The sequence below is a fragment of the Hippocampus comes genome, unplaced genomic scaffold (assembly GCF_001891065.2).
Source record: "Hippocampus comes isolate QL1 unplaced genomic scaffold, H_comes_QL1_v1.1 scaffold66, whole genome shotgun sequence".
In the NCBI taxonomy this organism is placed as follows: Eukaryota; Metazoa; Chordata; class Actinopteri; order Syngnathiformes; family Syngnathidae; genus Hippocampus; species Hippocampus comes.
This window is the reverse complement of record NW_017805003.1, coordinates 477,672-495,708: the sequence shown is the minus strand read 5'-3', so window position 1 is coordinate 495,708 and position 18,037 is coordinate 477,672. Positions and strand designations below refer to the sequence as shown.

At 42.0% G+C, this 18,037-nt stretch overlaps 1 protein-coding gene across 2 annotated transcripts in view; it reads left to right on the top strand.

Moving 5' to 3' along the window:
- LOC109508512 (uncharacterized) overlaps positions 1-14,767 on the top strand; it is an 18,910-nt gene extending 4,143 nt beyond the window's left edge. Inside the window, exons 1-4 of one of the 2 annotated variants that reach the window (XM_019858556.1) lie at positions 5,412-5,985; positions 9,088-11,168; positions 11,325-11,627; positions 12,540-14,767. In XM_019858556.1, the coding sequence (XP_019714115.1) occupies positions 9,104-11,168; positions 11,325-11,627; positions 12,540-12,805 (2,634 nt within the window). In that variant the 5' untranslated portion in view covers positions 5,412-5,985; positions 9,088-9,103 and the 3' untranslated portion in view covers positions 12,806-14,767. Of the gene's footprint in view, positions 1-5,411; positions 5,986-9,087; positions 11,169-11,324; positions 11,628-12,539 lie in introns of those variants that run through there. The other variant, XM_019858549.1, reaches the window with a different exon arrangement.
- The last annotated feature ends 3,270 nt before the right edge of the window (positions 14,768-18,037 follow it).

Here is an 18,037-nt window from a genome sequence, read left to right as displayed (position 1 = left end):
GCAATTAATTCTGGAAAATCGGGTAGTGGGACACCTAGCGGATGTGTGAAAAGGAGCCAAATATGTTCAATTTACTGTACTGTATTCCCATGAATAACAGATAATAGGTAATTGTTTGAAATTATTTATGTTTGTGGTCATGCTAATGAGACACAACAAGGAGCTTAATGGGAGAAAAACTAAAAGGGAGATGGATCCAATTATTTTGGGGAGATTAAGCCTCTTAGATAGACACTTGCTTCTCGGAGCGCTTTTCATTACACGACTGCCAGAACAGTCATTCAACATCCACTGCAAAGGTTACCAATTGTAAAACAGTGGACCCAAGGGGTTACCGCGTCTCCTCCTTGGTTCTGAGTTTCCGGGTTCAAATTCCATCTCCATTCTTCCTGTGAGCATGGCGCGTTTTTCCCTATGATTCCATGGGATTCCTCTAGGGACCCTGGCTTCTCCCCACATTTCACAAACATGACTTTTTGGTTCACTGAAGACTATGGTTATGCATATGATTGGTTGGTTTTCTGTCTATGTCTGCCCAGGATAGATTGATGCTAACAAAGGTTACAAATGTCGGGCACGAAGGTTGTCAGCATGTTAACTGAAGACTACATTGTCCATAAGATGATGACAATTCTTTATTAACGTGGGATGAACCCCAACATCTCGTTTGCGAGGGGGTCCCACAAGTGAACGTGTGAAGACAATACTTTGTGCATCAAATTATTTGGGTTTTTTTTTTTTTTTTAATCAACTCCTCAGTGCAGTTCCACGACAAACTGCAAGCATCATCATAAATATATTCAATTAGTCATCACATTCATGCAATATTTTACAGTTGCATACCCTGCGGCTGCTGAGTGTAGATTGGTCCGTGTCATTCTACGTACAAGGTCCATGTTTGGAAAGTCAGAGTTTCCATGACCACACAAACTTTTTTTGTGCCTTAATAATTTAAATTAGCATTTAGGAACTGCATATTGTATTTTCCCGCGTAGTCTCTGTGTGATATTAAAATTGGTTTGATGCCTTTGTATGTGATAAATATGCAAATAACACAGATACTGTATCTGGAATAGGGCAAATACCTTTTCACAGCACTGTAAACCCAATCATGACACTCACCCAAAAAGCATGTTCACCTGTGCAAGGTTCCAAAACATTCCTCAACTTTCCCAGTTTTTTGGGGAGCGCCTTAAATGTATCAAATTTAAAATGAATTTATAATTAGAAAAAAAAAAATCCTCAGTTTGAATATTAGTCAATTGTAATGTATTCAATTGAATACAGGCTGACAGAAAGTATTTGCAAATCATTGTATTCTATTTTTATTTTGCATACAATGTCCCAATTTTCTGGGATTTGGGGTTTGTATCCAACGTGTGCCATGCAATAGATTTGAGGACTGAAAGCACTTTGTTGCAAGCATCAACATTATTGGCATTTGGCGCTGTGACTTAAACTGTCAAGTCGTTACAATAACTCCCAATAACTTGCCATGACAGCGGGGCTTCAGAAACCCATTCCTAGAGGACATTAGTCTTTAAAGCAGACTGTGGGCTTCTTTTTCTTTATCTGACAGAGGACTCAAAATTCCGACGTTTCTTTTCTAAGGAGCTTTTCCTCTCTTGCTATTCTTAGTCGTCTATATCAGGCCACACTTTTTCCTTCTTCTTATGAACATGGCCACGGATTAGACAAATCAGAACTCTTCGTGGGAATAAAATGTCACCCTTTTCTGGTTTAAATGAGATGTACTGGCCAGCAGTGGTTCGTCTATAAATTAGCGGTAAATGTTTTTTACGCACACCAACTCATATGATCTTCCACTTACGATCGCCTATGTATAATGTCAAGATGTAATACTTTTTTTTTTCCTATGGAGTGCATCTCAAAAAGGGGTTGCAAAGAATAATCGAGTTGTGACTTAAATGTATTGGACATCCAATTGATGTTTCAGCACCCTGAGGTCACAAGACCAATTATTTTAAAAGCCTAATGGTTCTACTACTACGGCTGGTAATTATTTAAAATACAGTGGTTATGAAATTAATTGGTTCTGGAAAAAATTTCTTCACAAGAAAATTTTGTAAATAGAGACGCATTTTCCTCGTAAATGCCCTAATCCGTTCCAAGCACCCCCAAATTCAGACATAAATGTTTCCTAAAGCATAAAAATGCATCAAAATCTGTAACAAATACATGTTACAATTAGGATTATTGCACAATACATGAGTTGTGCATAATGTAAAAAACAAAGAATAAAGAATAAAAATGATGGTCATTGAACTTTTAACTGCGTCCTCGATTTATGCCCTCTTAAGTCTCTCTCAGAAGTGGTTTTTGCCTGGCGTTTTGTAAAGAACCGATCGAAGAACTTTTGCTTTTGTCGGCTTTTAACAACCCTTTGAAAACGCCCAAGGGAAACATCAGCATAGTGAGCAATCGGAACTGCGTCCTCGATTTATGCCCTCTTAAGTCTCTCTCAGAAGTGGTTTTTGCCTGGCGTTTTGTAAAGAACTGATCGAAGGACTTTTGCTTTTGTCGGCTTTTAAGAATCCTTTGAAAACGCCCAAGGCAAACATCAGCATAGCGAGCAATCGCCCGACTGGTGAACACTTTTTCTGGCTGAGTCACATTTACGTAAAACTATCCTAACACCTCATGGCCTGAGGAGCGAACGCTGCATCGACACATACTGTATCTATCTATTTAGACACATACGGTAGAGGTCCCTCTTAGCCAATGGGATGTCAGGATGATCCTCGGTAATAGCCAATGGCAGAGCAGCTCTAAGTATGTTGCGTTCAGGAAATTCAGAGCTGCGAGCAGCAGCCCATACTGTATTTTTACTCTTCGTAACTTGAAATTTCTTTCGTAACTAGAGTTAATATTTTCCTGTTGAGGCATTTCGTCACTTGAAAATTTCATATGAAGAGACGTTCGTAAAGTGGAAGTACCACTGTATATATTAATCAGTCATATTCATCCATTCCATCAGTGCTTAATACAATGACGCACAACTGACTTTGAGTGGGCGGCAGGGCACATTCTGGACTTGTCTCTAAGCCAATGGCAGGGCACATTTGAATAACTTCAAAATTTGTGTCCGTGATGACTGTACGGATGAGGCGACAACAAGATTTGGTCATTTTGTTTTGTCACGTCCATCACATTGTCTGCAGAGTGTGGCGGAGTGAGTGATGTAATTATTCTGACTTCCTCTCAGTCGCCTGGGATGGGGGGCACGAGTGCTGATGAGGCAGCCAAACAAGGGCTGATTATCATAACACGTTCAGAAAGTGGCCCGTAGCATTGGTGTCAGTCATTTCGCTTTTGTTCATGTTGCTGTAATAGCACAATCTGAAGTCGAAAGATAATAAGTAAACGTCTTGTAAATGCGGCTTACTCCGGTATGAGAAAATACCGACTTTCCTTGCATTATTATCGCGGGCTTTGGATGGCAAGTCAGCAGCATGATTAATTGCGGCCATAATTAAAAGTGACTCATAGTGCATTGGCCACACCTTCTTGGCCTGCAGACAGACTGGTTCCTATTTAGCTGCTCGGCCTGCTCGGTGCATTTCTGATAAGCTCTCTGACATCTTCAACATATCAACATTTGCAATTTTGTGTCATCGCGGCTGCACTTGTACTTGATGCGGATTATGTGCATCCATTGCGCTCGGCTCACGAGATAAATGTGCAGCGCTGATTGCGTTTCAATATTCTGTTTCCGCTTTCAACTTAAATTACTGAAAAGATGTACAGTGTGAGTGGTTGGGACATGCTGGGAACCCAAGAGTTAAAAGGCATTTAGGATGCAACGTCTGATCCAAATCCACTTTGTCCAGTTGCCGAACAGCGGCCAGGCTTTTATTACCATTTATATTACGTTTTTACCGATTTTCTTCGAGCTGCCTTTGGCCTTCAGCACACAATCCCACTGCCTTTGCAAGCAACACTTCAGCTCTTCGAATGTTTGGGTCAAGACCTGACACGGTGCTGTGACACCGGTGTAAAGGCGAAGCTTTGTCACAGTGCCTGGAAGAATAATTTTTGCTTTATAAACTGAACGGTGTAAAGTTTTCTTGCAGGTGTTTTGTTTATTTTGCAGGAGAGGAGATTTTGCAACAAACCCCATCAAAGTATCAAAGTGCTCATTAACCACAACCGGAAAGGTGTTGCTATGGTAGCTCATCGAATATTCAAATTCTTCCATGCGGTTGTGTTTTTCAAAGGCTGATTACTGTGCAAGATTACAAACGGTGCCGTCATTTCATACATGGGGATGCAGAGACTTTTTTTTTTTTTTTAGTCCTTTGGTCATTGTCAGGACACGTTCGTCAGTCCAGTTTGCTTTGAGGCATACGCACGCTTACACAATAAGTACAGGCAACATTGATTAATGTCATTCCAAACAACTCAAGAAGCCTCCACTGTGGGGAAAAATAAATAAATAACTAATCGCATATCATTAAAAAAAGAAAAAAAAATTCTAAATGGTGTAATTTCTTCCATTATTGATTGAACACATCCTTGGTTTTTGCTATTTGCAGCCACATAGTGCGTCCTCTGTTTCATGCTGGGCGCATTCAGGTACTCGAAATGTCTTTTAGCCGCAGGGCGAAGAAACACAAACATTGTCTTTCATCTTTTAAAGCCCGGTAAGCTTTGGTTCCCAAAATAAAACAGCTTCTCCTCCCAAACACTGCACCGTCTCTGAAAGCGCACTTGTAATGACAAGAAATCGGCACTGTGATCGATGACTCCAAGTGCACAGAGATAATCACTGTAGTTCTGCTCTTGCTTCTGTTGTTGGCAAAGCAATAAAATATATGAAATAAATAAATAAACACACTTCAGACTCTAGTGAGGAACTCAGGCACCATTAAAGCGGAGCGAGATTATTACTTAGGGTGGCAAGATAGCTGGCAAGGAACCACTATCACCGGCGACGGTGAAAGATGCCTCAAATGTCAAGTTTTTCTACTTTTGTATACTGCAATACTTGTTTATGACTGCCACAACATTAGGAACACTTAGAACATCTACTGAAATTCATTCCGGAGCTGTCCCATCATTCTTTACTGTAAATATGGTGTTTTGTTTTGAGGGTTTTTTTTTGGGGGGGGGGGTGATGAGCAGTGTTGCGTTTGCCTCAAAAATACCTTTTAGAGTTATGACGCAAATGTTAAACCTAAGGAGGTGTGAAAATGCCACTGAGGAGGACAAATTTTTGTTTGAATGCACTTGCAAGATAAATGCAACAAACATGTTTTTCCTATAATGCCACAGGGGTATTGACTTGCACATTCGCGAGTAAATGGGGGGAAAAAAGCTATTTATTTGCTAACTGACTGTTTATTATCCATGCATCAAACTTAAACTTGTTAATTTAGATCAATCGTGTGGGCTCGTATGTATGACATTCAAACGAATTCTATTCTAGTCTAAATATTTAACATGTGGTTAAAGAAATCACATTATTTGGATGAAACATGCAGATTTGAAAGAATGTTGAGAGTTGATTTGTTAAGCTGTCTGGTCATGGAACAGAGAAACTCTTCTGGCAAATCTAGTTATCCACTCACATATTGAAATACGCTCCTTCCAACTTTAATTGCATCACCGTGTCACATGAGTGACGACACGAAGAGCATGCTTGGATTGCCTTTTTTTTTTCTTCCTTTTTTGGTGTGTTCCTTGTCTCAGGGACTATGACTGTCTGCTAAATATACAGCGAAGAGGGAGTGAAAAGGCCACTAACTGGCCTTCAGTGGCAGTGTGTGAGAGAGTGGCGATCAGAGAGATAGCGGCTTCCACCATGACAAATCTGGGTCAATGTAACCCCCACCCCCTTCTACCACAGGCTAAGCTGAAAAAGGAAAAAAAAAAACCACACACAAAAGATGAGGACACCATCGGCACACTGTGTGCATGGACGTGATCATGAGGACGCCAAAGATCAGGTTGCCTTCTCTTTGGGTCGGTATCTGTTTTGTGTGGGGATGAAGGGCATCCCCAGACTAGTTGAGATTTGTTTATTTTCCCCCATTGTGTGTTGTTTTTTTTTTTTACAGTGTGATAAAATCTCTCCCCATTTATTCTCCACTATCCACATTTCCCCCGTGTCTTACACTCCATGAGAGGATCATTTCAAATATGGCCCAAGGGGGAACAATTGAAAATTAACCTGATGTACACACATGCTGTTAAAATATTGGAATTGAGAGAATGTTGAAATTGATTGTATTGGTCAAACTGATCAAAAAACAAACAAACAAACAATGGAGTAATGTTCTTTGCATTTACGTGTCAACTAAAGATGTAAAAGGCATCCAAAGACAATAGTACAGAGGAGACTATGACCATCTCATCATCAATGTCGTGCAGTATTCATACGCCGACATTGACTATTGAAATTGTCACCGGTCGATGAAAACTAAACATGCAGTTGTAACAACTAACATTTTGTTCCTATGATGCACATTGTTCATTTTATTGCTGAAAAAGGAAATCACAGCACAGTCATGACCGGCGCCCATCTTCATTAGTTTGTTGTCATAAACAAAGTCCCAACAATCTTGAATAAGTAAGTAGTGCAATGTTTTGATATGACCAAAAAAAAAAAAAAAAAAGGTTGATGTTGCAAAGCTTACTTTTCTTTCATTAAAAATTCAGGGTGACATTATTATGACCCGGCTCCTCAATGTGCTGTAGGTGTGTTTGTATGTTTACATGTCCACTTAAAAACATGACACAAAATATTCTAAAAATGTATTTTCGATTTTTTTTCTTCAGTAAGTTGGCAAAATACCAATTTTCGTATATCGATTTTCTATTCAGTTCCATAGATTTGATTGATGGTTTGCTTACCATCTATCAAATTAGCATTCCTTTATCAGTCAAAAAATATTGTAATTTTATCGTATCATGAGTATCCAGAGGCTTTGCTCCTCCCACCCCTGCTCTGCGCCATGTTTGAGCATTTGACCACAAAGATAACGTTTTCAACACAAGCATTTAAAAAAAAAAAAAAGCTGTCATATCACTCTGTCAATCTCACCATCTCATCATAAAAACTTCATGCAGAGAGTCATGCTGGTCTCTATTTGGCTTCACGGTTTGCTCATCAGAAAAGCTATTTCTGAACAATGTGACAAGGAATTTAAAACCTGTAAAACCTGCAGCCACCCGTATCAGTCAAAACATCGTTTTATACCAGGCCCAGTAACCCTCTCGAATTTAAAAAAAAAAAAAAGCTGCCCTTTCAAGGAGTGTACAGAAGCTTGCTGTACACTTTGCACCCAACTGAAGTGCGTGGAAACTGGTCCCGCTTTCCAATGTGGTCAAAAGTAGATAAAAGTATTTAATCGACAGATTAATGACTTCCGGAGTCATTTCATATCACAGATAATCCCCATTCATCAGCGTGTGTGTTCATCGGGATGGGTTTTCTATTGTGTGTTGTAGCAACAAGTCATTAAATGTTAATGACGATGATTGCGGTGAATAAATGGCTCAAATAAACAGGAAGTGACCTTTTAATGAGCTGTGATCTATTAGTGCCGTGTCGTGGTGGGGGGAAAAAAGTTGAATTGTTTTGTGTATGTGGTGACGTGTTTATTTTTGTTTCATACCAAGACAAATGTACATTTCTGATTGAGCCAATCAGTTGGCAGCATTTTGTCAAAAATAAACAATGTCTATTTATGTGTGGCACACCTTCTCCACAGCGGCAAACAGTCCATTTTGTTTAGGAGTAGACATTTATCACATGGCCGCTCCGGCCCAAGAGAGCCGTTTTCCTATTTGTTTCACAAGATTCCCTCTTCCAACACACTTGATTCAAACGATCGGCGTCCTTATCGGGCTTTTACAGAGCCTGCCGATGAGCTGTTCATTTGAATGGTGTGTGGTGGAAGAGGGAATCTTCTAAAATATAGGTGTCAAAGTCAAGGCCCGGGGGCCAGATCTGGCCCGCCACCTCATTTTATGTGGCCCGCGAAAGCAAATCAAGCATGTCAAGTTCCATGATGCTTGCTAAAGTCTGAACCAACATTTCAAATTGTCATATGTAATCCACAACAGTCATTATTCTTGACTTCAGATTCTAAAACTAGTCATTCATTAATTTATTGTGTATATAATATGTGGATGGGATTCAACATTTATATGATTTCCCAAAATTCATAACGGCCCTCCAAGGGAAATCGTAACCACAATGTGGCCCGCGACAAAAATGAGTTTGACCCCCCCGTTCTAAAACAAGCAAGAAAACGGCACACTCGGAGCAGAGTTGCCTACCCCGCCCCCGTCCCCAGTCCCGGCATTCTCCTTTACATCAGCAAATGTGTCTTACTAAGACTTGATGAGTCCTCTGAGGGATGAAGGTTGTTGCAAGTTCATCACAATGTTTGTAAACAAGCTTTTAGGAAGCCAATTGCCATCCTGATTAACATACTCTTGCAACCTTTTCTGATTTACTGTTTCATTATGAAGGCACCCTCTGTTGCTGGGTTGCCAACTTTTTGGATATATCGATGAATATTCCGTTTCTGGCAAGTGGCTCGGGTATAAGCGAGTCAAAAAAACCAGATGTGCACATTTAAATGGATATGGCAAAGGGGAGTAGTCGTTCCTTGCTGCAATGTTATCCATTAAGGTCGAACCAGTGGGTGTAATTTTCATCTCGCATTTGTGATGCCAATGATGAAAGAATTCTGTGTGACAAGTTCATATTCAATATGAGATGTGACATTGTTACCGTTTGATCCTTTGGTATGTTTTCATTTGCCTCGGATACCAGAGGTGACTCATAAGAACGAAAAAAATGTCCAATGTTGTGTTGTCTGTGGTGCTTGTGGGGTTTGACTTTACATTTCATAAATAATTGACTAGCTGTGCCAACAATGAAACAGCAACGGGTCTTTTGAAATATTAAACGCCAAAGGCAAACGATCCTAATTTTGGACTAAAACAAATGGGATTTAAAGTCTGACCCACATTTTCTTTTCTATTTTTATCAATGTACAATAACGTTGTGACTAATCTTTGGCCTCTCCTCTCTTCCTTTTTACTGGACAGCTTCCCATGAACCCAGATGCCTCCTCTTCCTCTCGACGAGCGTATAGTGGTCATCCAGCGGCCTAAAAACATTGCCTTGTGCGAGGCTTCCCCGCAAGCCATTCCACATCACTCGTCTCAGATATCCGCCTCTTCCAATGGACAAATCACCCGTGCTCCTCGCCCTCACTTTTCCCAGCCTCATTTCTACTCACCCACCTGTAAAGCTCTAACTTTGGAATGCAAACGCAGATCTTCCCGTGGACAGAGAAGCCCGGGCGATCATTCCGGAGTGCCGCCGGGTTACAGGAACATCCCAAGCCACTGCCACAGCAATGGAACCGTAACTCTCAGCCCCCGACTGCCATCCCACACGCATACAATTGATATCAGATTGACTCTGGACAAGGGCGGGAGAGCAGAAATCAGCAACTCCCTCGGCCGCAGCGGAACTGCCAAAGGTACGCAGCGAAAATGTGCCCCTTCGCATTCAGATCAGACTGGGGGAAGAACTGGCGGCGCTGAGCGGGCAGGTGGAGGCGAACACAAATTACAGCGAAGTCGACACGGTCAGCTGCCGTCAGCCGGCGGAGTTCTGCAATTTGTCCCTGCGCAGGCACAGCCGTACAACCTCAGGGATGTAAAAGAAAACGAAACCACAACTCTTCTTCTGAACAGACCTGACCCTCAATTCACTTTACTGAATCACAAGAGCTCCAAGCTGGGCACCGTGCATCACAGTCTTCCCTACCACCACAATTCCGTCCCTGTTCCCCATGCATCCGTCCTAAACTCCAACCATCCCTCTTCTTCCCCCGCTCAACCCGCGCACATCCCCGTCTCCTTCCAACAATTTAGCCAGCCTCGCCCATCCCGCCACAGGGACCACCATCCTCATATTCTTCATGGTCTTCCCCTATCCCCGTGCACTTCCCACACAGGAGGGTTTCCCAGTCCTGACCATACCTGCACCATCGACTGCACCCACCCCTTCGGATGCGGTTGCTGGAGGTTGGTACGCTGCAGAGGGTCTAAAGGACATGCCTCCAGTTGCCAAGGAGGCGGAGGTAGCTCTTCCACCTCGTTTTCTTGCGTTCATAACGTTGGTGCAGTCAAAAAAGGAGGCAAAGAAATGGGCCTGAGAAATTTGGGAGGGTGTCTCTCCACCGCCTCCACCTCTAACACTTCCTCAACCAACAGCACTGTGTCTGAACACCGAACAAGCCTGTTCAAACCGATCCGCTGTGCCTCCTGCTCCAGTGAGGCTGGAAACTTTGAGAGCCCCGCTATTCTTCGGAAGAAAATGGTTGGGGGATGCCTGCCTTGTACCCCAATATCCTCTTCTGCCCCTCTTCGGGCAATACAAAGCTGCGTCACGGGTTGTAATCCCAAAGCCTCACACACAGGTAGCTCCACCTGCAGCTATTGCAGCAGCGACCCCATCGTGGTAACATTTAATCCTCGCAGAGGTAAACCCCCAGGAAGAAGCATTGGAGCACCTCATTCGGCTTCTATGTTTCAAGCTGACGATGATGACTACAGCGTAAGAACTATTTGGCCTGAAGAACTGGCGAGAAAGATGACCCATTCTACAGCCCAACAGAATCACTGTGCCGGAATAGGAATAGGAGTTGGAAAGACGACTTCGAGGCAGATCCAAAATGAAAGCAAAAGAACTGGGCTCATGCGCCTCGACTGTGAAAACCTGCAGGAGTACGCACACGCTCAGCTCACAGACCACGCTGGCCGGCGGAGACTGCAACAAGACAAGATGGCTGCCCTGGATTTTTTGGGCTGCAGGTCCGGACCGGGATATGACGAACAACGGAGCTCACTCAGGAGGCTTCTTAATAAAGCAGATGATGCAGGAATGGCGGGCACTCTTGAACGCAATCGAGAGACACCATATCCTTGTTCGCCCTCACCCCGCTCCCCTTCTCCACCGTCGCCGGTTTCGTTTTCGCCTCCTCCGTCCGCTCCCAGCACACTCATCAAACCCAAACCCTGGCAGAGAGACGGGGGACATTCTCTACCATCGGCTCAGTCCCTTCATTTGGCTCTGAACTCGCTCAACAGAGAGCAAAATGAGGAGAAGAGCAGAAGTAAGATTCTTACCGTCATTCTGTGTTCAGGGTCATAATAAAAAAACTTGACTTGTTGATCAAATTCCAGCTAGTAAGCACTGATGAAAATATGCTTTCATGTATCCAAACTTGAGCAGGACAATTCTCTCAAGATGTCATCTTGTCCTTCCACAGTGCACCTTTCTCTGCCACTCTCCTCTTCGCTCCCTGCCTCACTGTCTGAGGAGTCTGCGATGACTCCTGATGCGGAGAACGCTGTGGTCAGTGCCATCCTGCCATTCTTGTATCTTGGAAATGAGAGGGATGCTCAAGATCTGGATCTGCTGTTGCACCTCAACATCGGCTATGTGGTCAATGTGACCACGCACCTCCCCCTCTACCACCTCAAATCAGGACTGCACTACAAAAGGCTGCCAGCCACAGACAACAGCAAACAAAACCTTCGACAATACTTCGAGGAGGTTTTTGAGTTTATCGGTGAGATGGTTCTACTAATTTCATTTGACTGTTTCGCCTGTTCAGTCATAAGTCAAAATAGCGTGTCTGACTCTAGCTGGATGCTCCTTTTTCAAGTATTTGGCATATAACGCAAAGCAAAAAGAAAATCCATTAATGGACAGCTCTTAACTTGTGATCTGGAACACTCCTACTCAAATGTGTCAAGTAAAAACTTTGCAACACTTTGGCTTTAGCCACAGGTGCTTCTACACAACCGGCAGGCTAATGACCTCCCAGGGAGCTCGTTTACCTCCCGGCTGAGGAGAAGCACTTGCGGAGACCGCAAGGGTCTAGTGGGAGTGCCGTCTCCTCACTGTGCACGTTAATGAGCTGGCTCGTTATATTCTAACCTTTGGTCTCCACCCATAGTTAAATACAAACTGTGGAAGGGTTTTTAACTTTCTGACCTGGATTTGACACCTCTGCTTGGACTATAAGTTAAAGTACCACTGCATTAAAAACTGGCCTCGGTCTACAGTGTGCGTACAGAACAGGAGTGCTCCAGGTCACTTTTACATTGCACTATATTTGAAGATGAAAAGAGAAACATAAAAAAGGGGGAGGGGAGGCAATAACAACTCCAGACTGAGCTCCTGCAAGGGGAGCACAGTATAGATTTGGAGTAAATGAAGAGTAGGGAGGGGGAGCATTATAGCCATTCTGCAGAGGGCAGGCTTCGCAGCCAACAGGGCGTCACCACATCCCATTCTGCAGGTGCACCATAATAGAGCAATAGAGATGGGTTGGGTGGAAGCCAATGAAGATGTTGATAGACCGGATTGCGTATTGCATTTGTGAGAACATATAAATGTGCATGCGCGAGTCTGTGTCCCCTGACAGATTGTCCTTATCACTGTATAATTGCCTTGTTTTTTTCCCCATCATCCACAGAGGAAGCATATCAGAGTGGACAGGGTGTGTTGGTGCACTGCCAGGCGGGCGTGTCCCGTTCCGCAACCATCGTCATCGCCTACCTAATGAAACACACCCTCATGACAATGACGGATGCGTACAAATACGTGCGCAGCCGCCGTCCTGTGGTGTCCCCAAATCTAAACTTCATGGGGCAGCTTTTGGAGTTTGAGAGGGACCTCAACTCCGGGTTGACTCCTCGCATCCTGATGCCTAAACTTGATGGTGTCGAGACCCAAGTGTGAAAGGGGCTGGCGCACACTAAATTTGGCTTTGAGGAGCAGGTTATTACAATAGGAAAATGGGGGTATGTTTGGCAATTAATGCACTTTTATACTGTGAAACATGAGACAAACTGATAAATGACCTCATGTAAGTAGCTATTTAACTTGATCATCATCCAGTATGCTGTTTATAGATAATGTGCCAATATAGATGGAACATTGTATTGAAATATCTCAGTTTTTTCCCCTTCAGGCCTATTTCTTCCTGTCATTTACATGAACAACCATACAAACACTGTTAAGGCTACGTTTACATTATGTCCCAGGTGGCCATGGCAGCCCTGTTTCAGGCCACCATTGACAAAAATGGTGGTCTGAAACAGGGCTGGAGCTAAGCTAGGTAGGGGAGCTCCAACACTGCATGTTCTTCAGGTTTTAGCCATAAAAAGCCTTGACACAACGTTAACAAATGGGAGGGTCCCCATCCGAACAGGACAGACCGGGAGGGATCGTATCGGAGTCCATGCGCCTTTGAGCCTCCAGGACTCAGTCGTGCTCTCCCCACATGACTTGTCATGGATAGATAGACTGTCAGAAAAGTTAACAAGACTTGAATCCACAGGGGAAAAATTGGCTAAATTCCCATCATGCACTACATTTTGGGCAATCGGTGCTGCCTTGGTCACTGGGGAACAGTGTGTAAACGTAGCCTAACAGAAGCCATACTTGCATGCAAAATTGCATTGTCACTCTAATACAATACGTTCCAACATGTAGCAACACTATTACAATGCACTTTAACACATCGGTTGATCAAGTTGTCATTTCTAAAATGCCACATGGACCTAATACAGATGTGAGTAGCATTAATCTGGGAGCTATATTGAAGAAGAGACAAACATCTCATTAAAAATGGCTAAAAGTGTACAGGATGTGCACTGATATTTAAATATGAGGCAGCCAAAAGGCAGGTAAAACCACCAAAATAACATCATCCTCAATTGCACGGTTCAACAAACAAAGGTTGAAAGATTTTTGTTCTTTCGGGAAGTGACTTGATACACAGGATGGTTGATGATCCGAGTGATGTCATTTGGAAACGCATTCAGATATTAGGTCCGTCTGCCCAACATTATATGAGCTAATACAAAGTTCTATCAAGAATTCTGTCCTAAGATAAAATGAATTAAGTCATGTTAAGTATTGTTCAGTGTAGAAGACACTGTCACAGTTGTAAAGAATGTTTTTGTCGTTGTAGTTTGCAGTCAAACTGATTACTGTTGGGTGTACATTGTATTTTAGTCACTGGTACATACATGGGCTGAATATACTTTTTTTTTTTTAAAGGACCTCGGTATAATTGTAATGTAGTATCACATGATAAAATATTATTGGAAAATCAATTGTGAAGCTGTATCCTAAACTGATATTGGATACATTATGCGATCTGCGCTGGTGTAATGGTGTGGTCAGTTACACTTAAGGTCTGGTACTACAGTCACACTGGACAAAATGTAACCACCTTTCATTGTAATTTTTTTTTTTGTTTTGTTTACTTGCTTGGTGACAATTTCAACTCCAATGTGCTCCCTAAATTGAATTTCATAGCAGAGGAGAGTAAAAGAGCCATTTCAAATGTTTACAATGTATTGATAAGGGTGCTTACAAGTCCCCCTTATTGACAACCCGCAAAACAAATGCGCTTTGTATTTAATTCATTATCTTTAAGTGAAGGAGCCAGAATCATCCGTTTTCCAGTGACGCCCTTTTCCTGCCTTATCCTCACTGTGGCCCTCGTGACGATGCATCACTGTTTTATGAAGGCTTTTTCGACGCCTGTGAGGCTAAAGCCGTTCGGATAACGGACGGATGCTTTGATTAGAGAAGGTATGATTCACTGTGAACGCTTCTTCTACTGTGAACGAGACTTTAATCGGGTCCATTCGGCATCATCTTATGGGTCTCATGTCAGAAAAAAAAAAAGGACCAACAAAAGACACGGCGTCTTCATTTTCAACATTCATAGAAAGCTGACAATTGTAGCCCCCTTTTGTGATATCGAAACATTGGGCTATAAAGTATTTAGTGTTAACTGTATTTAGCGTTGATCGGCAGGAGTTTGCCATATATAGGCCTACCGTAGTTGCTTCCTGTTGTGAGTCCATGTATTTATACTGTAAACTCGTTTTATAGAAAGAATTTGGTATTGGAACAGAATTGATATTTTCGGAGCTGCTCATAAGGCATGCTAATTATTTTGCACATTTCCGATGCCATACACTGTGCTGTATTCTAAAATTGAACCAAGAAAGATATTTTTGCTGGGATCTATTCTGTTTTGTTTTGTTTGTTTTTTTTCCGCAAATGACTTGAGAATTTATGAGGGACACAATAAAAAGCTTAGCATGTTTTTTTCAGCAGGTATATACTGCACTATTTTAAATCGGATGTTAAAAATCCCATTCAAAAGTTCTCAAAAATAAAACAAACCGCCTTCACTTTCTTTCACCAGTGTCAGTGTTAGAACAATGACCGGGAAATACTTGTATTAATTTTTTTATTGTGTTTATTAATAATGTCAGTTTTATATAGGTTGCATATATTTTCTACGGTTATGTTTCCTCATCATGCTAACTATTGTTTTTACATTACCACTCTTCTCGTCATACCTTTTCTTATATTTAGTGTTTGTATTACTTGGAGAGACATCAACCAACCAACCAAACAATTCCGTCTTCCCCAAGCTGATAGGCCGCATTGGAAAAGGGCCTATTGTCTTCACTCTATGGTTTTTACAGACTTTATATGCAAATGGCGGTAGAAGGAAGTTGTTTAATTTCATGCTTTATGAACTTACTGTCGAGATATTCTCTTTGGGCCGCAGTCTCATGTGAGCGAATCCGTTTTGCATTTGTAAAGCCGAAAGAGTTGCAAGGTATCGATGTGTCTTTGACACCCGTTTTGAGAACATTGTAAACCAGTGCATTGCTTACCTGTTATACTTGTATTTGAATTTTGCCTATCTTGAATCAATGTGTTACTTTTCTGTACCAGATATCACATTTGGCTGAAACTGAAGGGTTAAAAAAAAAATATATATATATATATATATATATATATATATATATATATTACCCGTTTCCTTTTGGAATTGGACAACTCCTTTTCTGACATTCCTGATTTGCACCCCCACTGCGACTGAAAATTACAATACAATCCTTTCCGATTGTCTCGCTTTTCACCCTGTAGTACTCAGTCGTTCTATTTAAGACAATGTTTTCACAATAATGATTTCACGTGCACTGTGACTGATACGATGCTGCTATATCACTAAGACTTCTTTGTATGTCACATTTATCACAAAAAGCGGCGCAGGTTTGGAAAGGGCGCAAGTGTAGCAATTTATGCACATGACTCACTTGTGCTGCCTCAAAGCTGCGTGTTCATTTCAGTGTGACTACTTGCGCAGCTGGACCATCTGTAGCGTCTTCCTTGAAAAGGTATTAGGAGGGAAGGAGAGACTTTTTTTGGGACATTTCTTGAAGCTCGTAATATGGCTTGAGCGAGATAAATCTTTTGCTGTAAATGTGTTGATGTAGCAGACATTAGGGATTGTGGTTTCTTTCAGCATCAAATTATCATCAAGAAAGGCAAACTAGCCAGCTCATTAACTCGCACACTGAGGACGCCAGCACTTCCACCAGAGCCATGCAGTCCGCACATGAACCAAAAAAAAAAAAAAGACAACATCAATCAAAAATGTAATTGGAGCAGGGGAAGAAACTGTAACAACTTTCCCAGATTGGAACCTCCATTGGCTTAAGAAACCTCTAAAGTGGCCCCAAAACAGGAGGTTTGTTCATTGGGGTCTTGATGGACAAAAGATACAGTTTGCACTTTTGAGATCAAAGCATCGGGACACAGCGTCGACAGTAACACAAGTTCGTCCACACCAACTGGGACACAGTCATGCCGGATCGTTTTAAATTTTCGATGCATCCAGGAATTCTAAATGGGTGCCTATGTGCTTTTGAATATCATTTTTAGCATCAATGTTGTATTATTATTCTTGTTCCTATGTAGAGGGCAAGCGAGTCCAAATGGCTCTTTGCTCACTGCAATTGGTTGGCACAGTGCCAAATTTGCATGGGGGGGGGGGTGAATGTGTTGTGCAACATGCCAGCTTGCTCGGTGCACAGTGGCTGTTCTACTGCATTGTATGTTGACCGGCAAGGTTATGACATTTTAAATGCAACTCTAATGACACTGGCACCAATGTTTGTGGCGCGGCTGAAGATTTCTCGGAGGACTTCCTCTTTTTTTTTTTTTTTTTCCTCGATTCTAAATGAATAAAATAAACCAGATAGGATCCTACCAGATTGCAGTGCAAAAGAGGATGGTTGGATGAGGACATTGCTCATGTTCATTTCTCGTGAACACATCGGAACTCTCGCTTGTAATAATAAAATAAGAAGGAAATGCACATGTGTTTTTGTATTATTTTGTCTGTTTTCCTTGAAGGAGAGGATGAAGTTAAGATGAAAAAAATAATGATATGGACATCCTCAACAATCATGTCCTATGAGCCAACAGTCTCGTATTGAACTGTGCCATCAATACAGACAGCCAATTGTAATTGATGATTTTGATCATCATCATGCCACCCACATCTGCTTGCTTTAGAATTGCATAACACAAAGTTGGTACTTACAACTGTGTGATCAAGCCCCTGCAGGCACATCAATACAGGACCTATTCAGTATCTGGTTGGAATTAACTTCTGAACAATCACGGGGTTACGTTAACATGTAGATTGTGACTTGGGACTTTCTCCTTGTTTTACCTAACCTGGAATGATGATCAGCACTTAGCTATTTGTAAAATGGGTCTGAGTGAGTGGAATGGCACTCCCTCTATTTCTCTCGTCAATCCTGTCACAACAGTAACTCACCCGAAACCCATCCAGTATGTCAGTGCTCTACCAGTCATCATAGAATCAATGGCCCAAATGGGCTGAAATGAAAATCTTTCAACAATACGGTTTAATCTTTATTGACTACAACCTCGAGGCAGAGATGTGCACCATCTGCTGCATGGATTCACAATGTCAACAATATGTTGACCTTTTACACAAGTTTGATCTAAAACAGCTATTCGAAGAGGCGTAAACGTACGGCTAGTATTTCAGAGAGAGATAACAAGTCTGTGTTTAGACTTGTTCATTTTATTTTTTGTTAAAAAGTGAAGCTGTTT